The sequence below is a fragment of the Sciurus carolinensis genome, chromosome 6, assembly GCF_902686445.1.
Source record: "Sciurus carolinensis chromosome 6, mSciCar1.2, whole genome shotgun sequence".
Taxonomy (NCBI): domain Eukaryota; kingdom Metazoa; phylum Chordata; class Mammalia; order Rodentia; family Sciuridae; genus Sciurus; species Sciurus carolinensis.
In genome coordinates, this window is record NC_062218.1 from 136,083,465 (window position 1) to 136,106,812 (window position 23,348).

At 38.2% G+C, this 23,348-nt stretch overlaps 1 protein-coding gene across 1 annotated transcript; it reads right to left on the bottom strand.

Moving 5' to 3' along the window:
* Window positions 1–4,694: 4,694 nt before the first annotated feature.
* Ube2b (ubiquitin conjugating enzyme E2 B) lies at window positions 4,695–23,109 on the bottom strand. The gene is made up of 6 exons (XM_047557015.1): window positions 22,952–23,109; window positions 20,846–20,926; window positions 18,577–18,602; window positions 14,260–14,349; window positions 9,216–9,304; window positions 4,695–7,159 (listed from the first exon to the last, which is right to left on the bottom strand). Exons 1-6 carry the CDS (start codon window positions 22,993–22,995, stop codon window positions 7,031–7,033), a joined length of 459 nt encoding a protein of 152 aa, XP_047412971.1. The 5' UTR covers window positions 22,996–23,109; the 3' UTR covers window positions 4,695–7,030.
* Window positions 23,110–23,348: the final 239 nt, after the last annotated feature.

Here is a 23,348-nt window from a genome sequence, read left to right on the forward strand (position 1 = left end):
CTCCCCTCACCCCCTTTTTTTTGGCCTAGGGATTGAATCCAGGGCCTTGCGCATGTAAGGCAACAAAGCACTCTACCATTAAGTTACATCCCAGCCCTTGAATTTTATTTTATGTATGTAAGCTCTAATAAAATAGCCTTCCATTGCACAAGAAACTGACTTCCCCCAATCTCCTTCAGTTTGTTTATTTATTGGTATTGGAAATTGAACCCAGGGCCTGGGTTATGCAAGGCAAATACCCTACCACTGAGCTATACCCCAGCCAACTCTATCTTTCAGTTTATTTTTAAAGAATTCTCTACTCTAGTTAACTAAAGTTTGTCTCTTTATTTGCAGTACTGGGAACTGAACCCTAGGGGTACTGTACTACTGAAGTACTTCCCTACCCCTTTTATATTGAAACAGGGTCTTGCTAAGTTGCTGAGACTGGTCTCAAACTTATGATCCTTCTGCTTCAGTCTCCAGACACTGGAGGTGTGAGCCACAGTGCCTAAACTCTCATCTTTTTATTTATTTACTTATTTTGGTACTGGGAATTGAACCCAGCGGTGCTTTACCACTGAGCCCCCCCCCCACCCCCCACCCCCGCGCTGGGGATTTGAACCTCGGCCCTTGCGCATGCTAGGTGAGCACTCTCTCAAAACGAGCTATTTCTTCAGCACCCAGGCTCTTTTTAAAATTTACTTTTTTATTTTGAGAGAGGGTCTCACTAAGTTGCTTAGGGCCTCACTAAGTTGTTGAGGCTGGCCTTGAATTTGCAATCCTCTTGCTTCAGGTCCCCCTCCCTGCTAGTTGCTGGGACTACAGGTGTATGCCACTGTTCCTGGCCTCATCTTACTTTTATAACTGGTAGTAACCTCACCTATAAAATGAGTCAGTATTTTAATATTTCATTCTTCATGTATTTCTGGGAAAGAAAATAACAATGAAATCTAAATTTTTGTGTTGCAGCATTCCTAGTGTAGATAAAATGGCCCATGATAGGCCTTGAAACAGCAGCTCGCACCACATGGAAGCTGCAAAATTCTGACCTTCACATACACAGTTCTGCCCACGAGTTGGGGTAAGAATAGGTAAAATGATATGAAGGGACATAGTAAAGCATAAGCATTCAAGTAATGGCTAGGAGAGGATCTTTTCTGTTAAAGACATGTCTCATGCCTTCTGAGCAGTACAAACATTTAGTACACTTGAGGTGCTCAACCAACAGTGATGCTCTCACGTTCTTCAAATTACACCTAGAAAATTGCTTTCTGAAATATTCCTTAGAGTCACCTGATTAATCTTCAACCTTATTAGAGGTAAAGATTCTCTCTAAACTTTTCTAAGATCCACTTGGAACAGTGGCTTACCTATCCGTGGGCACTGAGAGGAATCATTACCTGTGCTCTGATGCTTTGGTATCTCTAGTAAAAAGCATGCTGAGATTTCTATCCCATCTGAGATTTCTATCACTCTGTCAAGTGACTTATGTTACTTCTTCAACTCTACAAGGTTTCTGCCAACTCAGTGTGATGGTGCATGTCTGTAATCCTGCATCTCAGGAGGCTGAAGCAGGAGAATCCCAAGTTTGAAACCAAACTCAGCAATTTAGCAAGACTCTGACTCGAAATTAAAGATAAAAAAGGGTTGGGAATGTCCCTCAGCAATTAAGTACTCCTAGGCTCAATCTCCGGTACCTAAATCAACCAACCAATCAATAAAGGGTCTCTGTTGGGCACTCATATTAGCAGGAGACTGTCAACTTCTGGATGTCTGAGGTCTGTGTGCCCTGTGAAGTCTAATCATGGCTCTCATTTTTCTTCTTCCAGTACTGGGGATTGAACCCAGAGGCACTCTTAGCACTGAGCTACACTCCCAGCCCCTTTTGCCCCCGTTTTAAAAAAACTTTTGAGACAGGATCTTGCTAAACCACCTAGGTTAGTCTCTTATTCTGACTAGTTTAGCAATACCTTTCAGTTCTGTATAAGTAAGAATAAGCGTGGGTCTTCAGAGGTAAAACTTTTAGAATGTACACATTTAGTCACAAAAATTGCTTCAACAATTAGTGCCTGCTTAAAAAAAAAATCTGCCCTAAATTTGCATGTGTGTGTGTATAAATAAAATGAAAAGCAAGTCAGGCAACACTGTTTTTTCCTTGAGGTTCACTGTGCTCTTTCTGAAAGTTAGGACTCCTGGAGCTGGGTGGTGGCAGGCTGGCTGCTCTTCCGGCTTTTGTTCGGGAGGTTTTCTCTGGATGTCAGGTGCTCTATCACTTAGCTATATTCCCAGGCTTTTTTACTTTGATATAATCTCACTAAATAGCTCAAGCTGGCCTCACTTTGTGATCCTCCTGCTTAGCTGTCTCCTGAGTAGCTGGGACTATGGTGTGCACCACCACTGCATGTATGGCTTCTCTTAAATGCTCATGGTGGCCTGTTCTCAAGCTGCACTGTATAGAACACCCAGCCCCTGTCAAGAAGCCAGTGTTTTAAGTGCATATCAAAGCCAGGGAGAAGAATATTCTGCCACCAATGCATTCTTCATTCTCGCCATTGTTAGGCCTCAGTGCTGTGCTGCCCTTGTTCTTGCCCTTGCACCCATCTCTGGGGTTGTCCTCATTCTAAAGGTAATCATCCAGTTATGTTCCAGTGAGTCTCCACCTGAAACCACAGCTTTATGTTTCCATGTGGGAACAGTCCTATCACCAAAGCCCACTGCAACACAGCAAGGCTGGTAATTTAGCTTTTCTTTGGAGGTGATATTTCAAGGCTGCAGTTAAAGTTGGTGTCATGGGCTAGTCCTTGGAGTCCTCCCTATTCATTGCCCAGTACAGTTATCAGGCCAAGAAAATATCTATTCCTATGGGAAGGGGAAAGTATCCCTCAGATTTGGAATGAAGTAATAGGTAAACAGCTTCCTGTTTGTTTTCTTTGTACTAGCACCAACCCCAAACCATAAAAAATTTCCAACTCAGGTTTTCTAAGATAACTTTATACATGGGCCAGCCACAGCTGCAAGCCTCTCTGTATTAGACATTCATTTCTTCAGGAGTGCTGCTAGTCCAGTTCAGCTGGTGGGCTGTGGTATTCTTGGCAGAAGATATTGTTTGTAAAGGGGGGAAGAGAAGAGGGATACGTTATCCTTGGGGCTTTAGAGAGGAAACAGCCATAACCAACCCTCTGGTCTTAAGAGGGCTGCTTTAAGTGCTCTTATGTTTTCATTTTGGCAACTTTCAAGACACAGTAGAGAAACTTCTCTGCATTCCAGGAAGAATGATGACTAAAGGGTTCACAATTCAGAGACAGGCTCTGGTCCCCTTTACACCAGTTTCCAACCCAGTTGGTAATTTATGGATTGGTCTTCCAGGTAAGACTTTTAAGATCAGTCAACTTCCCCTAAAGACTACATAAGCATCTTGTTTGTGTGTTTATGTGGTGGCCTGAGATTGAATCCAAGGCCTCAACACAAGCTAAAAACAGATGCTCTACCACTGAGCTCCATACAACTCCCAACCCTGGAAGAATACTTAGGACCAGGGATTACCTCTACGAAAAGATGTACACTAATCAGGCAAATATTCAAGTACAAAAGACTATGTACTTCCTTTCAGGAGTGCATGATGAATGTTTTAGGGTCTTCCCAAACATCTTAACCCAGGAGTCACTGGTAAGATAAAAGCACCACATGGCCAAGGCTTTAGTACTCAATAAATGGCAGGGTTCCTGAAAGTCATTCCATATGTAAGTTTCTCATCCAAGTTTGAACATTCCATATACCAAAGAGGAAGCCTGGAGCCCAAGTCATTTCAGGGTTCTTAATTTCAATCACTTAAGAGCTAATGGTGAGCTTGTGATAGTCCACATACCCAACAGGGTTTGTAAAGGGCATAGTTCATCTTTTTGGTCCAACTAAAAAAATCCCTACTCCATCTATGAACTGAGAAAATGTTCAAGCTCAAGACATTTCTGACAAAATTATTTTAGAAAGCTTTATCAATGGTGGAGAAAATTTATTGAAACAAAAGTGGCACAAAGGCTCATCTTTTTTGTTCAAAGGAAAGAGAAAAGAAAGTCAGCTGGGTATGGTAGCCTACACTTGTAATCTAAGCTACTAGGGAGGATGAGGCTGGAGGATCTGAAGTTTGAGGCCAGCCTGGTATCTTAGTGAGACCTTGTCACAAAATTTAGAAGGATGGGAATCATATCCCTGGTGTGTACCAGCTACCTAAGGGGCTGAGGCAAGATGATCACAAATTCAAGGCCAGACTGGGTAACTCAGTGAGACCTTGTCTGAAAATGAAAAGGACTGGGGATGTAGCTCAATGGCAGAGTGCTTGCGTAGCATGCGCAAGGTCCTTGATTTAATTAAAACAAAAACAAAAAACAAAATTTCAAAGCACCAAATGGGGCTAGGGGTAAAGCTCATTGGTGAACACTTGCTAAGTATGTGTGAGGTCCTGGGATTGTTTCTCAATCACACATGCACAAAGAACATGAATAAATGAATAAACTTAAGGAGGCAGGTACTTTTCACTAAGTACAAGAGGCTACTAGAAATACAATACCTGTAACGGCTTTCTTCTTGACTACATTCCCCCTACCTAAGTAAGAATTTACATTGGTTCCTAAAGTTATACATATTAATGGAATGATTTTGTTGGGAATGAAAAGTGGATTTGAGATGTATCCTATAGACTCAAGGATATTTCCAGGAAGGGGGAAATGTGGTTTATTGATACATCACAGTTCTTTATATCAGAGACCAGAGTGTGTTCCTATGGCCGCACTTTACTTATTTACATTGGAAAAAAAAAAAAGAAAAATGGTGGTCAAGGAGATCTTGTCTTTGGATAGATACAAGTCTGGGTATACCTCCAACCAAATATTTCCACAAATTGGAATGAATATTTATGTCCAGTAGAACATCCAAAAGTAAACTCAATTCCCTTAATACCCTTCAGAGATAGTACAATTACTGGTTATAAAATTAGACTACGTTCAAATCCCAGCTCTATCATTTACTAGCTGGTTGACTTTGAACAAGTCATGTCATCTCTCTTACTTAGTTTCCCCATCTGTAATATAACACTTCTCACTCCATCCAGTTACCTTGAGTTTGAAATAATATGTTAAAGTGCTTCAAATAGTGCCTTGCACAGATTGTTCTCTGCTAGAAGTATTGTTACCAAGGAATTACATTACAAATGCATTGAAACTGTACCCTAACAATATCATTTTGCACCTAAATAGTTCTAGATCCTTGGATACCATACATTTATAAAATTTACTCAGACTTTAAAAGTAAACACTTTCTGTATAACATAACTTTACAAATTGTCTATAAGTACTTTATATGTTCCAGTTTTAATCTGGGCAAAGAAAAACAGGTTAAGGATAAAAATGGGTATTGAAGCAATATTCAATAACATTTAATGAAATAAGAGGGGAGACACTCATTGCTTCTGCTTATTTAATCTGGGAATCACTGGAGTAAAGGTCTATAATTTGATTTACAGCTAAACTACAGAAGCATCAACACAATTAGTAAGACCATAGAGTACCTTTAAATAAAGTATCTTGTTTTTGGCCATGATTCCAGTGAGTGAATTCCCATTTGTACCAAAGTTCTCTAAGACCATACACTTATCCCCAAATTTGCCAATAACTTTTAAAGGGAAACATCAGCACTTATCCGTTCCAATGTTAAACTTTGCTTAATGAACAGAGGCTGCAGATACTGCCATCCTGTAACCCAATCTTCCAATAGAGAAGACGTTGTTGGTTATTTCTAGGAGGCTGGTATGGACATGACAAAAACTTTGGGGTTACTGAAATATCTGTTTTAACTACTAGAGAGACTACACAGGTGGTTCAACAGAATTTACTTGTATATTTTCCATTTTCTATACTATTTGAAGGCATAGGATAGCTTTGTATTAGCTTTCTACAATACTGTGTTTTAAATTTATCCAGTAAACTAAGATGCAGTACAACTTTTACACAACTTAGAGGAGATTTTAAAGAAAAAAAAAGTCTCCACAAGAGAAAGCAACTCAGCAGGCCCTGGTGTTAAACATTTCCCAGAATAAACAGATAGGCAATTGCATTAAAAGGTAGTTTTCAAATATTTAAATTACACCAAGATTCCTTCCAAATATCTGCCTTGCTCAAACCAGTGCAACCAATTCATTGTTAATACTGGGGCATGAATTTTTGGTAAATGCTTATGGTTTTACTTTCTTCATTAGTCAAAAACCTTTTAAAGTGCTACCAAGTAGCAGAATAAGCTGCCATCAGTTCTCTGCTCATGGTAGAGGTGCCAATTGTGAAATCACAAAAGGTTTACAGTTTAACATATGCATGAAGAAACTGTGACAAGTGGCCTAATACAGAGTTGGACACAATCAAACCAGTTATGTCTAAAATTACTCAATTGGAACTAATATAGGTACATTCGAAATAAAGTTGGAGATTATAATTGGTATTTAGAATCAAATTTGAAGAGTTTCTTGATAAAATAGAAATATGTTCTTTTGAAATTGGAAATGAAACTATCAATTGATGGAGAGCTAGAGACTTATTAACCCCTCCTACACAGATAAGGAAATAAGTGACAAAGTCTCTTGCACTGAAGTTATGTATTTTAACAGCTTTACATGTAATATTCATATATAAAAAACTTTTAAGTGCTTTTCTCCAATTTAAAAATCTAAAGAATTCAAAATAAGGCATTCAATATTTGAAAAAAGTACAGATTTACAAAATGTGTATATTCTGTCATGAAAACTCCACACCAACATTATACACTTGGAAAAAAATACAAACAGGATATATTACAAATTTATGCAGCAATAACTTAGTTCACACCATGCAATAAAAAGTACATTAATCAAGATACACAAGCTTTTGTAGGTTCTAAACTGAAGGACTTTTTTCTTTTTTTTCTGCAGAATCCTTAAAACCTGTGGCACTTAAAATTTGTTAGCCTTTCTACTGGGAGGTAAATTATACACAACAATGATGAAAAAGATTAACAGACCAGTTGTCTATTATGAATCATTCCAGCTTTGTTCAACAATGGCCGAAACTCTTTTTTCATATTCTCGTTTGTTTTCCTGATAAAGCTGTGCTGCCTGGCTATTAGCTGGACTATTTGGATTTGGTTCATCCAGCAGAGACTACAAAGAAAAAGAAGAAGAAGAAGAAAAAAAAAGGATTTGCATTGTCATTCTCTCAACTAACAGGGCTCAAATATGGGAGATGGAAAAATTATATAAAATGAAAATTATTTCAGAGGTTAGTATCTGGGTCTAAATACTTTCAGAGATGGATTGACAAGAGGTTTCCTGCTATTAAAGAACTTAAGCTTCTGAAACACAATTCTCAACTGCCTTCAGACCATCAATTTCAAGAAAATCAGAAAAAAACAATATTCTTTAGAATGCTAAGACTTTCATTAGTCAAGAAACAGCTTAATTTGATTAAAATATGATACCTATAAATACCTTAGTAAACAGTATTTTCAAAAGTTGAACTTGGGGGGCACAGTGGTGCATGCCTATAATCCCACTGACTCAGGAGGCTGAGGCAGGAGGATCCCAAGTTTGAGGCCAGCCTCAGCAACTTAGCAAGGCCATAAGCAACTTAGCGAGACCCTGTCTCAAAATAAAATATATAAAGGCTGGGGATGTGGCTCAGTGGTTAAGTGCCCCTGGGTTCAATTCCCAGTCCCAAAAGACAAAACTCTTATTTTAGCAGTGCTGGGGATTAAACCAGGGCCTCACACATTAGGTAATTACTTCTAGACCTAAACTCCATTTTTGTGGTTACTTTGCAAATATCTTACATTAAGTTTGGAGGTGAGGAGAGTCTTCTTTTTTTGCGGGGGATACTGGGGATTGAACCCAGGGGCACTTTACCACTGAGTCACATCCCCAGTCCTTTTTTTTTTTTTAATTTTATTTTGAAATGGTCTTGCTAAGTTGCTAAGACTGGTTTTGAATGTGCAGTCCTTCTGCCCCAGTCTCCCGAGTCACTGAGATTACAGGCATGGGCCACCATATCCAGCTAACAAGGGGAATCTTTATTCTTTTGGTAAACAAAACATACATTTAGCAGCAAGGGAACACAATAGGAAGATTATAAGATGACCAGAATTAAGTTAATGTGACAGAAAAAGTTTTATAAAGGTCACAAACCAAAATGTTATTTTTGCTCCTCTCAAATACACATAACTGTGAAACTGTTCAAGATCAACTCTGAATATTCTGCCAGATTGCTCTGGCAAATGGTTATGCTCGTTTTTTTATTTTTAATTTTTGTTACTGGGGATTGAATCCAGAGGTGCTTTACCACTGAGCTACATCCCCAGCCCTTTTTAACTAATTATTATTTTTTATTTTGAAACAAAGTCTTGCTAAATTGCTTAGGATTAAGTTGCTGAGATTGTTCTCAAACTTGGAATCCTCCTGCCTCAGCCTTCTAAGCAATTGGGATTACAGGTGTGTGCCACCGTGGCAGTTTGTTTCTAATTTTTATTAGAATTTCTTGTACAATATATTCAATGCTTCTTTGAACTTGTTCTTAAGGTCATTAGGGTTTTCTAAGTAATTACCTTCATTTCTCTCGAAGATTTTCTTCATAATCTCTGGCTATGCTACATGGGTATGAGTAAGTTTGACCTTGAGAACATGTAAAAACACATGATCAAGAAATGAATTGTGTTGGGGTTGTAGCTCAATGGTAGAGTGCTTGCCTAGGACGTGAGGGCACTGGGTTCAATCCTCAGCACCATATATAAATAAAATAAAGATCCACTGACAACTAAAAAACAAACAAAGAAATGGATTGTAAATTGTATTTCATGTGGTTAACTAACAAAAAAAGTAGACCACGTGCAGAGGAGCACACCTGTAATCCCAGCTATTTAGGAGGCTGAGGCAGGAGGATCACAAGTTCAAGGCCAACCTGGATAATTTGGCAAGACTCCATCTCAAAATAAATAAAAAGGGTCAGATATATAGCTTAATGATACAGCAACCCTGAGGTCAATTCCAGTACTGCTAAAACAAAAACAAAGAGCAGAGCAGTCAGATGAAAATCATGGGCTTTTATCTAAGCTCTGTCATTGGTTACCAGGTGCTAGGAAGTAACTTTGTTGACTTGTTCTCTTGTCCTAAAGGAGCTGACTATCCCACAGAATACTAAAAATGATACCTCCTAACACACTCTTACCTGAATTGATGTTAAGATAGAAGATACATCATATGTTGGACTCCATCGATTCTGAAGGATATCTAAACATATGCTGCCATCAGCATACACTGCAAAGGCAACACTAAAATTAGTTATATGTTAACTTTGCATATCTGGTTAAGAGAAATCATTACCACAAATAGGATACTGACCCAGTTAATTAAAAAAAAAAAAATATATATATATATATATATACTCTATGGTTACTTATGTAGAAAGATATAGCATATTACCTTGAAAGAGTAAAGTTTTAAGTTATATACAGTAATTCCATATTTTGCTAAGAAAATTATATATTTCTTTCACTTGAAGTATGTGCAGTCACAAAAACATTTGTAAGATTATATGTCAAAAATACAAACAGTAGGTATTTGTAAATTAAATTACAAATGATCACATTTTCTTTACCCTTCCTTGTTTTTATGATTTGTTTTTGTAATAAGTACATCCTTGTAATGATTTTAAAAAATGCAAGAGATTAACCTGTATTACGTGTCTTAAAACATTTCAGAGATCTTTCTCTTGAATCCATTATGTGAAAATATGAGTGATGAACATAATTTTTTTTTTTTTTGGGTGGTGCTGGGGAATCAAACCCTGGGCCTTACGCATGTTAGGTAAGTACACTACAAAATGAGCTGTGTCCTCAGCATCCCGATAAGCATAAATTTTTACCCACTTGGGAGACTGGAGGATAAATTTGTAGAAGTAGAAATTCTATGTTAACAAAGGGTGAATGGGCTGAAATTTTACAGATACTGCCAAACTGTGGAAAGCATCACAGAGCAAGTCAGAACATTCTACAAAGAATCAGTAATCAGTAGAAGTAGGCTTTTTTGACAGATCACACTTAAATACTGCCATTTTTCAGAGCACTAGACTAGACTGTCTTCCTTCCTACCCATTATTTAAATATAACTGGGCGATCCTAACCACTACTCAGCCTGTCACTATCCAGGTGCTCAGTGCTCCCAGTCTCCCTCCCTCAGCTTCAAAGAAACATCGTCAACTGCTTGCTATCTATCCCACAGAATCATCAAACTCAGCAACTTCAAAACAAAAAAAAGTACAAGATGATTTTGAAGTTTTGAACCAGTAACTATTTTTGAGAACTAATCCTAAAGTCAGTTAGAACCCACGCATTCATCAAGTGATGAATGGATAAAATGCTTATGCAATGTCCTCAGTATCAGATCTAGAAAAAAGAAAATAAAATTGACCATGGCAAAGGTTGCACAACTCCGTGATTATACTAAAATCCACCATACTGTATGTGTAGTTCAAACCAGTGAATAGAAAGGTATGTAAATTATATTTCTTCCCTTTCTGATGTAGGGTGGGGTGCTATGGATTGAACTCAGGGTCTTGTGCACACTAGGCAAGGCTCTACTACCAAGCTACACACCCAGCTCTGTAAATTATATTCAATAAATGTTTTTTAAAAAGTAAACCAGAAGGTTAAATAATTTAAAAAAGGAAAACCATCCTATGAATATGTAGGGATAAGAATACCAAATACAATGTTTTACCAAAAACCTGATTAAGCTTATAATCCTCCATTCACATATGCCCCCTAAAAATTCTAGTCTTTTCCAGATTGATTTAAAGGTCTTTGATTTTTGTTTGGGTTGATTCAATTCCAATTTAAGCCAGATAAAAACACAGTAGAATAAATGATAAGTGACTTAAGAAGATTCCCAAAACAGAAAATAAAAATTAAATGTGCCTTGGCAAAAAAGAAAGGGAACTGAAAGGAAAAAGCAACTTCAACTTCATAGCTGTACAAATTGAGTATGCTTGAGGCCTAAAGTGTCTCAGATTTTGTATATATATGTATATAGATTATGAAATATATTGGGATGAGACCCAATTTCTTTCTTCTTTGTACTAGGGATTGAACCAACAGGTGCTTTACCACTGAGCTACATCCCCAGTCCTTTTAATTTCTTACCCTTTTTTTTTTTTTTGGTACCAGGAATTGAACCTAGGGTGCTTAACCACTGAGACACACGTATTTTATTTTGATACAGGGTCTCGCTGAGTTAACGGCTTAGGGCCTTGCTAAATTGCTGAGGCTGGCTTTGAACTCACAATTCTCTTGCCTCAGTCTCCCAAGCTGCTGAGATTACAGTTATGTGCCACTGAGCCGGTTTAATTTTTATATCTTGAGACAAGGTCTCATTAAGTTGTGGAGAGTCTCCCTAAGGTGCTGAGGCAGGCCTGAACTTGCAATCTTCTTCCCTCAGCTTCTCAAATCTCTGGAATTATAGGCAAGCACCACTGGGACAAGTTATAATGTTTTAAATAATTTTATATGTGAAACAAAGTTTCATGGTGTGGAATTTTCCACTTGTGACATCATGTTGGTACTCAAAAAATTCCACATTTTGGAGCATTTTGGATTTTAGATAAGTCATCTTGATTCCAACATAGACAAACACATCTCTCCTCTGAGTAAGGAGCTCTATTTTATAGTCTTAGAGACAGTCGAGAACTCCAAAAATGTTCTTCTGGAAATAAGTCACCTAACAGGGAAGACCACATTTAAATAAGCAAAGTTAGGAGGAAGAAGAGATTCAAGATTCTGGAGAAGTAGTCTTTCATGAGTAATTTATAATCTAAGAATCTATGGTAATTATTTTTTCTTTTGTGGAACAGTGATTGAACCCAGGAACTCTCAAACACTGAACAACATCCCCAGTCTTTTAAGACTGAATCTTGCCAAGTTGTAAAGTTGGTCTCAAACTTGTGATCCTCTTGCCTCTGCCTCCTAAGTATCTTGGATTACAGGTATGTGCCTCCATGCTGGGCTACTGTATTATTAACAGAAAGTTCCTAAGAAAAATCAGGTCTACAGACACAGTTTCAGCAGGCATGGTTGGGTGGTAGCTGAAACCACTGCTGTGGATGAAATGATGCTTTGGTGAGAAACATAATTTATCTATGTGCACAACAGTTCTGACACCAGATGTCAGTTTTCCCCCATACCAACAATTACTTGACACCAACTGGGTATGGACAATTTAATCCATTCTGACACCATTTACCTGGAGTTAGTGCCAGATCCCACAAGTTAAAGGGCTCAGTGCTAGAAAAGGCCCTGCTTTAGATACCAATTGTAAATCCATACCTCCCATGCTTCTGAACCTCGAGACAAAAACTGGGGATTCCTATGATTCCCATGATTCCCATACTCATGTTGAATAATCTGCTCGAACAGCTCACAGTACTGAGTACTGAGTCAATCACTTTATTTGTATTTGCCAGTTTGTTATAGAGGATATAACTAAGGAGCAGTCAAGTGGGAGATATGAACGGGGCAACACATGGGACGGGTGGAGCATGTGCCTGGAGCAAGACATAACTCTAGCACCTCAAAGTGTTCACCAACCCCAAAACTCCTAATCTGGGAATCCAAACCTAATAAATGTAACTTTATGAAGTCGAGGAAGACCAAATTTATTTACAAAAGTTATCCAGTCATTCATTTAATGAAGTAAGTGATGATACAAATAGCTTTTAACCCAGAAATCTCATTTTGAAAAACTTTTTCTAAAGATGCAATAACTGATATCTGAAAAGAATTTCAGAACATTTCAAGAAAGTTCAATGTTCGGTTTAAACCACAAACATTGATCCCCAGTGCCACAAGGGAAAAACAAAACAAAACAAAACAAAACGAAAAACAATAGCAACAACAAAAAACCTACCAAAACCCCCCAAAAACCAATTGAAAACCACCAACAGTTAGACTGGCTAAATAGATTTTGGTAAATCTATATAACATTTTACAGCCATTAAAAATGATGCAGGGCCAGCGATGTAGGGCTGTCATACTTTGTACCTACTATGTGTGAGGCCTTGGGTTCAATACAAAGTGCTGTACATGTGGGTACACAGAGTGCAGAATATTTAACAAGGGAATATACTTGATCCGTGTGTGTATGCACATGTATATATGCACATACATACATAGGTAAAGTTGACACATAACATAGTCCCAATTTTGTATAAGCAAAATTGTATTCCCCCCATTAACTTTTTTTTTTTTTTTTTGGTGGTGCTAGGACTAAATCCAGGGCTTTTTGAATGCTAGGCATGCACTCTATAGTTGAGCTACATTCCAGCACCAAATTTGTAAATTTTTTTTTTTTTGGGTGGCACTGGGGATTTAATCCAGGGGCACTTTACTACTAAACTATATACCCAGTCCCATCTTTTATCTTATTTTGAGAAGAGTCTTCACTAAGTTGCTGAGGCTGGTCTTGAATTTGTAATCCTCCTGACTGAGCCTCACAAGTCTCTGGGATTACAGGAATTAGCCACTAGGCCCAGCTCAAAGCTAGATTTTAGATGAAAAAGTTTGGTATTTTTCTCAGTTCTACAAATACCTATTCCTTTTTATTCAAAAGTATTTAAAACAAGCCAGGTGCAGTGGAGCATGCCTGTAATCCCAACAACTTGAAAGACTGAGGCAGGAGGATTGCAAGTTTGAGGTCAGTCTCAACAAGTCAGTGAAGTCTTAAATTACTTAAAGAGACCCTGTCTCAAAAATAAAAAGGCCTGGGAATGTGGCTCAGGGTTAAAGTACCCCTGGGTTAAATCCCCAGTACAAGTCCCCCACCACAGTTATTAAAAAAAACTTTCCAGGTACAGTGGTGCATGCCTGTAATCCCAGCCATTCAGGAGGCTGAGGCACGAGTACTGCCAAGCTTGAAGCCTGCCTGGGCAACTTAGCAAGACCCTGTCTCAAAATAAAAAGGGTTTGGGATGTAGCTCAGTGGTAGAGTGCCCCTGGGTTTACCCTTAGTACCTAACACACACAAAAAAGAAAACAAAACAAAAAAATTTACCTTAAATTGGAAACCTGGTAAGAGTCCACCTACAACAATGTGGCTAAGATGGACATAAAGAAACATCTACAGGTGGGCCCTAATTGTGAGAAGTAAGGGACAAGACCTAAAAAGGAGGGAAAAAAGTCCCTACCCCCATCATTTGCAAAGTGTAATAAATGGCTACTTACCATTTGGATGAAACATTTTGGATAAAAACCTAACAGTTGGTGGTTTATTTGGATATTCTTCAGAAAATTCTATTACTAGTTTAAAAGTACCTAGATAGAAAACAAACCAAAATAATTAAAGGGAAACATAACTTTTAAGTTTATCAGTTCTCAACCCCATACTGGTGCTTGCACAACTACACAAGTTTCGTATGTGAACTCTGGTACAGCATACAAAAAATACTAACATACATCTATGTTAGACTGGTAAGCAAGTTGGGGAATAAGTACTTTCATATGCTATTGGGAGACTCATATTTTTTAAAGACAACTGGGTCTCGGCTACCAAGATTTAAAATGTACTTGTAGAACTACAAATAGTTTATCATAACTTAGAAGGGGGAGGTCAAAGATTCTAAGAGGGACTGACTATCACATGGCAAAAGACCCACATTAGGTATGGGTGCTAATATGAAAAGTTCTGTCCCCATACTGATCCCTTCATTTAAATATGCCAAAGAACCATTAAACTTTTGTGTAAATACCTACTGTTGATATTTTGGTCAGTCTAAATCAGCATTTAATAGTGCACAGAGACAGGCATTTTAAAAATTATCCATTTATAACAAAGTCAACACATTTGGAGTATATAAAAGACATTCAACCCTAGTTCTAATTCTAAGCAACAGCTACTATTAATGGTTTTGTGTTTGCCTTTCTAGACTTCTTTTGTGCTTATTTGTCTAGAGTCCTTTTATTTTGAGAAATCTACCTAAAGGTAGATTCTTAGATGACTCAGTAAGCTGGAACTTCCTAACGAAGTAAACAAAACTAAATCATTTCAATTGTTTCTACAAGATTCTTTCCTTACTCCACCAATGCAATTGAAAGAACACCCTTTTCTAATCCTAAATTCTAAGTTCCTGGTTCCAACTGACCAAGGTTAGAGGTTCATATTTAGTAAAATATATTGTATCCTCCACTGGTCATGTATTTGGAATATAATCTCTACCTCTTTGTACTGTTTTGTTTGAAAATTTTGAATCAGGGAGGCCAAAGATATGGCAAACCAAAGGTAATTACTTCATATTTGTGTATACATTAATGTAAGAGAGGTGCTTCACACATGCTAATAAGTACATGTTCTACTGAGCTACATGTAAAAGATAACATTTTATTACAAAAAAAGATAGCCGTACAAGTTAAAATTTCAGGCAGTCATAAATATAAAATAGCTCTTTTGCTTTATGATCTCAGAACCATTTAATACTCTTAGTCCCACCACTGCCAAGAAGTGGACATGAGTAGGGAGAAGATGTATGCAAAAGTTACCATTTTGTGGTTATCTCACCAGAGAAAAATAATTAGAAAGTGATGAGGTTTGACATATGTGGAAGCTATAGAGAAAAAAGGTAAAAAGGGGACCAGGAGGAAGGAGGAAGGCAGGAAGGAGAGAGTCATTGGGGAATGAAAATGACTAAATTATGTTATGTGCATACACAAATATGTCACAATGGGCCCTAGCTGTAATTATAGATATAATTATAATGTACCAATAAAACATTAAGAAAGATGAGATTTAAGTATTATCACTTTCTGATTTCTAAAATCTTTGCTTATAAATGTCACTTAAAATAATTCTCTTTAATAACCACCATGAAAACCTTTTGAAATTTAAGTAATTAGCTCTCATCAATCAGTACAGGTTGCTTCCACCAAACCACTGTTTAGACCTATTGATAACTTGTTGTATTAGAAATTGTAACTCAGAAAATCTCAAAATATCCATTAATTCATTAAACTGTAATACCACTACAGTTTAACCCAAGTAATGCACTTAACAAAAAGCGAGAAGCATAGCATTATTTTATTATTTTTGCAATTCTCTTTAATGATTGGTTTTACAGAAGACAGCTGGACTCCCTTATCTGCTTCTGTACTCAATCTGTTACAATATGTTGTTTTGGTTGAAGTACAGTACATGAAGAAAATCCTTCCTCACACAAATATGAGACTGAAAAAAGCAGTACTTTCATAGCTTTTTTCAGATAACTGTATTCTTTTCTGATACTGCATAAAAGAAATGTTAATTTTAAAAAAGATTTGTTGCAATATACAAATTGAAAGCCTAATCAGCAAACTTTTTGTACCGTTACATTAAAATCTGTTGTACTCTGCATATATTTTAGTTTTTTGCTGGTACTGGCAATTAAATTTGGGGCCTTGTGCATGCCAAGCACATATTCTACCACTGAGGTACAACCACAGACTCAGATGCATAAATCTTTTACCCATCCACAATTCTATAATATTACACATTGGTCATCCGGAAAATATTGATCCACTCAAGTTATACGAATTATCCAAATTATATACTCTCCAAAAAAATCACTTTTGGTAACAATCACCTACTATTCTCATCATAAAAGTCTTTAAACATTTGGAAGCTATCATTTTACTGTAACCATATCTTCAATTGCTTTCCTTAACCTAATAGCCTACTTAAGTCACTTTTGAGAATATATACCATATAGTCAAACCTGAATAACCAAAGTCTATCAGTTATTTTCTGGTGATGATGAAAAGTGGGGTCTCATGCCTGCTAGACAAGTGTTCTACCACTGAGCTATATCCCAGCCCTGTCAGTCATTCAAGTAAAAAATGTTCCTTGAAAATAAAGAATAAAACAGTGGCTCAATTTGCAACTCAAGTGCAGAAGTGCTTTTCTTCCAGACAACCATAATAGTCTGGCATATACAGAAAGTGTTTTATTCCTATTTATTACTTCATCACACAGAATTTACTTTTTTTTTTTTTTTTTTTAAGTACCAGGGATTGAACCCAGGAGCACTTAACCACTCAGCCACATCCCCAGTCCTTTTTTTTGACACAAGGTCTCACTAAGTTACTGAGGCTGGTCTCAAACTTGTGCTCCTCTTCAGTTTCCCAAATTGCTGGGATTACATGTGTCCACTGCCATGCCTGGCCCACAAAGAATATACTGGTCAGAATTTAATAATACTAATAATTTTGTAGTTTCATCATTTTATTTGTAATACTGGGAACCGAACACAGTTGCACTCTATCGCTGAGTGACATCCCAGTCCTATTTTTTTTTTTTTTTTTGAATTTTGAATTTTGAGACATGGTCTGCTAAACTGCCCAGGCTGGCTCCAAACTTGAAATCCTCCTGCCTCAGCTTCCCAAGTCACTGGGATTACAGGCATGTGCCACTGTGCCCATCTACGACATTTAAAAATAAAACTGCCCTCTTTTAAAATGCAAAGAATACAGTGACTATTAATACAGTTTGGTGCCATGTCTTGATTTGTCCTAAGGTGCTAAATTGCTTAGTTGTAGTTTTAGCAACCACTGCTTTTGTACCATCAATGCAAATGTCAAAAAGCCTTATATAAAAAGACAGTTTTGATCATGAGTACCCTGAAAGTGACTCAGAGACCCCCTAGGAGTTTATGGGCCACACTTGAGAACCAGTCCTTAAGTATCTCCTTGAATTCTTTACCTCACCTAGAAATAATTGGAGACAATAGTGTGGTACATAATCCTTTAATACACATGTATTTAGTAAAAATGGGATATCACACAACATATTCCGCAATTTTTTTTGTCTACTCAGATGTATGTCCAGATCTACCTTATTCCAGAATCCAGATACTTCATCATTTGCTTAACCATTTCTCCTATCAGGCACTGAGGTTATCTCCTTACAAATAGTTCTGTGGTCAGTATTCCTGTACAAATATCCTTGATGGATTTATTATGAATTAATAAATATATTTAAAATCATCATGTTATAATTAAGGAAAATCCTTAATTAATAGTTTTCCATTTTCCTGGCTCATGGTGAAAATATCCAATTTGAGATGCTAAAGATTATACAGAATCCTTATGGGTGTGTCAAATGCTATGTGAAGCTACTGTCAGGTATGTATGATTATGCAAAATTTCAGCTCAACCAGCTATCAATATAGACAGCAAACTTAAAAAAAAAAAAAAAAAAAAGGCATGATTTCCCTCAAGAACCTCCTTATCATGCTATAAGATCACCTAAAAATAAACTATTCTCAACATAGTCCATGCCACTTAAGCTTTCAGTTCTACAGGTAGATAACAAAGTAGCAGAAGGAATTAGCAGTGGAGGTGTACAAGCTGACAGATGAACAAAGTCTCTTGTAAACTTTAATTTCGCAGTAGCTTTATTCAGTTTTAACTTGGTTTATTAACAAAAGAATAAGACTTGAAGTAGATACATTGGTGTTACAATTTCTTACTAGAAAAGTACTCTTTTAAAATAGTATAGAAAACAAAATGACTTACCATCTTCAAAGGGTGTCCCTTCTGGTCTGAAAACAAGAAGATTTCTGATTAAAAGGTGTTTTTTATTTTGTTTTTCCCTGATCTTCAAGAATGGCAGGAAAAAAACTACAGAGAGAGGAGCTCATTTTGAATTTTTGTGGCATTTTAAAGATACTGTAGTTTAAAATCACCTTAGCCTTGGATTTTTATTGAGGGATGCACAAAGAATATCTTACTGAGATATACTCCCAGTCCCTTTTTATTTTGAGACAGGGTCCTGCTAAGTTGCCCAGGCTGGCCTTGAACCTGAGATCTTCCTGTTTTGGCCTACTGAATGGCTGGGATTATAGGTGTGCATCATTGTACACAGTTCCTTTTTATATTCTGAGAAAGGGTCCTATGTAAGTATTTCAAGCTCATCTCAAACTTGCAATACTTTCTTTAACCTTCTGAGTAGCTGGGATTACAGGCATGTACCACAATGCCCAAGAAAACCTGTGTTTTTAACAGAAAGAGTACCTTTTCATTTTACAGCAGTAAGATGGAAATTAATAATCTTCAAGGCAATTATGTCCAAAGTATCAAACCAAAGTATCTAGCTTTCCAACACAGCACTAGTTCTTGTCCAGATAAGCATAGCTGGCATCACCAAAAAAGCCAGATTCTTAAGATGCTCAGAACTAGAGCATTTTTTTCTTCTTCTTCTTCTTTTTTTTTTTTTTGGTGGTACTGGGAATTGAATCAGATGTACTGAGCTACATCCTTAGCCCTTTAAGTTGCCAAGGCTGGTCTCAAACTTGAGATCCTCTTGCCTCAGCCTCCAGAGTCACTGGGACACGGGTATGTACCACCATACCTATCCTATGCTCAGATCTCTTCCTTGCCTCCATATCCATATTTAATCTTTCTTAAAGAGCAACATGAAGTTTATCACTTCCAAGATACTTTCAAAATTTCAAAGAAGCAGGGTAACAGCCTGAAAGTAACAATCACTTTATTCTAGAAGGATAAATTTTATTTTCCCACTAGTTTTTAAATGTACACTCTTATAGCTGATTCTGTGCAGAACTGTTTATGAAAAATATTCCTTTTTGCATATTAGTTCAAAACCTAGTTTTAAGAGTTGAATAAAAACAGATCAAGTCTAGGGAGAAAAAGGCATAAAAAAATTTAAATCAAAAAGCATATGTGGCTAGGCATGGTGGCAGACACTTATAATCCTAGAAACTCAGGAGGCTGAGGCAGGAGGATCACAAGTTCAAGGCCACCTGGGCAACTTAGAGAGACCCTATCTGAAAATTAAAAGTAAAAAGGGTTGGGGATACAGCTCAGTAGTAAAGTGCCCCAGGGTTCAATCAAAACAAAAAAAGAAGAAAGAAAAAAAAAAAGTAAAGTATATGTGTACCAGCGAGGTGGTACACAAGTTCGAGGCCAGCCTCAGATCTGTCAAGATCCTATCTCAAAATGAAAAAATAAAAAGGGTCGGAGGGTTCAGGAGGTAGCTCAGCATTCGATTAAGTCCCTAACACCAAAAGATAAAGATTAAAAAAAAAAAGGCAGACGTGCAATATACGTAATATGTAATGGGAAGGGCGTGTAGTTCACTTCATATCAAATGGCTTCATTCAATTATTTCACACTGGGCTGTAAAATTTTTCTGTTAAATTCTTGCCACAATGAAAGTTCTTTTTTTGGTTCTGAGTCTTTTTAAAGCTCCACCAACAGAACCATCATAAACATTTCACAGCACATTTTGTACAAAATAATCTTTTTTTTCTCCTTTATTATTTCATTCTACTTTGTTTCAAAGAGTATTTTTCGCCAATCACCTAAAGTGTGCACCATATGTAGCTGGGTGCAATAGTGTGCGCATCTGTTGTCCCAGCTACTTGGGAGGCTGAGACAGGAGGATGACTTAGGCCCAGGAGTTCTAAGCCAGCCTGAGTAACATATTAACACCCCGACTCAATAAAACGAACCAAAATAAAATATAACACCAAAGAATAAATATAAAATGTATATACCTGCCTGAACACTTATCAAAATGTGTTCTTTGGGCCAGGGGTGTAGCTTGCTGGTAAGAGCAAATGCCAGCATATGCTAGGTCCTGGACTCAATCCCCAGTATCTCAAAATGAATAAATAAAATGTAAACTTTCTAATTTATGTTGAAGTTTCAGCTCTTAAGATCCCTGATTCTACTTCAGTCTCTTTTCCTAGATAGTTGTTACATATTCACTTTTCTTAAAGATTCATCACACACCTATTATTTGGTAAATCTTTCAACTCACCCAAATATAACTGCATTCCACTGCATGATGTTGTTTTCAGATGGTGCACCACTGACACCCACAGGTGGGTCCTCTTGCAATCTAGAAATCCAGAGTGGTAATTTACAAAGTTGAACACTAAGGTCACCAAGGAGGCCAAGTAGAACACCTACTAACTCTATGTCATTTATTTTGAGACACAAACTAAATCCATTTCATATTACTGTGTTGAGCAGGAACAAACCATAAGACTTAATTATATCAACCATATATATATATTTATTAAATAATTCTTCAAATTATCTGTAAAATCAAAGTGCTTAAGGACTATGCTTCTTTAATGATCAAGATTATTTTCTCTTTAAGAATTGATGTGTACAATATGATTGTCCTCTTGAACCAAAAAATGCTTAAAAGCTCAAAAGAAAAAAATATTTTTACAGAACCATCACTATGCAAAGATTAAGTGTCCTAAAATACAGCTGCTGCTGCAAACCCACCCCATCCCCCACCCAATAAAAGGGCATGCAAACCCTTCGTGTATGACTGAAAACACATTCAACTTAATTAGGAAACTGTCTTAGGCAGGAATTTTACTTTATCTCCTTTGGTTCCCACAACAATGGGAAAAGTAATCAGAAGCTTCAAGTATTCCAGAAGTCTCTATTTTAAAGGCTCTGCATTAATGCAAATCAACTTCTCAGACCAGGAGACTCAATACAAACCTTCCAACAGTCGTCACAGTCAAATTCATGTAACCTGAACACCTTGGAAAACTACCAGAAGTGCCAAGTGTTCAACTCTGAATTAAGCGAAGAAATGCAATAATGAACAAGGGAACGTTGACATAAACTGGAAGTTTTATCTGAATTTCAGTAATGGGAGTTACTCAAACCTACTGATTTCAAGACTTAGACGACTTTTTCACCATTAAAGTCTTCAATAAAAAATCTGTATATTATATAAATATATGTAAATATATATAGCCATTTTCACATGGCGAAATATTTTGCAAATAGTCTACGCAAAAATGATACTATTTGGTCAACCTCGGGTGAATTAGGCTATGATGAACAGAAGCCTCTAGAGGAAACTACTGCTTGATGCCTAACTTTAAGTGGCTCAAAGAAGCTACGAATGAATTAAATGCCTGTTAGCCAAGGCCCTAAACAATGGCTTCCAAAAGCCTCACACAATAATGGCGAAGTTGAGAGGTTACTTCCTGAGCGGCAAATATAAGTTTTATATTTGCCTCAATCAGGGCAGATGCCCCCGGGGGAGGGGTGACGACTTAACGCTAAATATCTGAACCATTTTGTTTCGGTACCTGTAAAATATTAAATAGAAGGTAAACTGAAAAAAAACTTACTTCCTCCTTACAACCCCCACAAAACCTTACTCTATGAAAAGATACCCAGGGAGTATCAGGTTAGTGCCAGTCTGAAGGAAGGCATTTTTCCAGACTGGAGGCTATAGATAGGGCTTTATTCACCAGCCAGAACCGAGTTCCAGAAAGCACTGGCAGCCTCGGCCCATGTCTCCAAGCCAGCTCTCAAGGTCCTTTCAGGCGGGCGGGGACAGAGTCAGGTTTCGGGGGTTGGGTTAACCACCTCCGGCGCTCTCACGGTATACCCCACCCTCACTGAAGACCCAAAGAAGCGCGGGGGGAGGGGGGCCGCCCCAATCCTGCTCCAAAGAGGAGGAGACCAGAGGCCTTGGAACAAAGCTGACTACAGCCGGCGAGGCCCAGGCGCCTGCAAGAGCTCACTTTCAGGGGCAGGGAGGGGGCGCTACAGAGTGCAGGGGTGGGAGATAAGGTTTGAGCGCTTGGGAGAGACGTCGGGCACCTGACCTAAGTGGGCAGCAGGGAACCTAAGCAAGCCGATCGCCACCTTTTTACTTTTTTTAGAGGGATGAGGAGTAGTAGTAGCGATATCTTTACCCTGCCAGAGTGAGCAACAAGAATGAGCGAGCGGGACCCGAGACTAGGATTGGGCTTCTGTCGGTCCCCCTGGGCCCACAGGCGGTCCCCTTAGGGTCATAAGGGGAAAATGTCCGGGATCCCCGCCCTGCAGACCCGCAGCTATGGGGAGGAGCCGTCATCTCGCCGAAGGAGAAGGCCCTTACCGCTTGAAATCCCGCATGAGCCTCCTCCGGGCCGGGGTCGACATGCTCCCCAGCTGCCCCGCGGTCAGTCTGAAAGAAAAGAGTCCCGCGCAGCCCCCCCACCCCCCGGCGCAGCGGCCGAATCACTGTGGGTCACCGCTGCTGCCGAGACTGCACAAACAACCCTGCAATGACGTCTCCCTCCGCCGCCTCCAGATCCCTCCGCCCTCCGCCGGTACCACAGAGCAAGGAGTGGGGGAGAAGGGGGCGGGGCGTGTGGGCGCCCGTTCCGGGAGCCTCTGGACTAGGACCGTTTCCATTTTGGCCTCTTGAACTAACCAAGAGGTTGTGTCCTTCGCGCTCAGACTAGAGAATGTGGACTAAGAGACACCGCAAGCGAAACACTACTCTGTCTTCC

Bases quoted from the DNA above. Each gene is read 5' to 3' on its own strand.
- Ube2b (XM_047557015.1), bottom strand. From the start codon at position 22,995: ATGTCGACCCCGGCCCGGAGGAGGCTCATGCGGGATTTCAAGCG. The intron at 14,350-18,576 runs GTAAGTCATTTT...TTTTCTATCTAG, and splicing joins AGGGACACCCTTTGAAGATG to GTACTTTTAAACTAGTAATA. The intron at 7,160-9,215 runs GTAAGAGTGTGT...TTTTCTTTGTAG, and splicing joins CTATCTTAACATCAATTCAG to TCTCTGCTGGATGAACCAAA.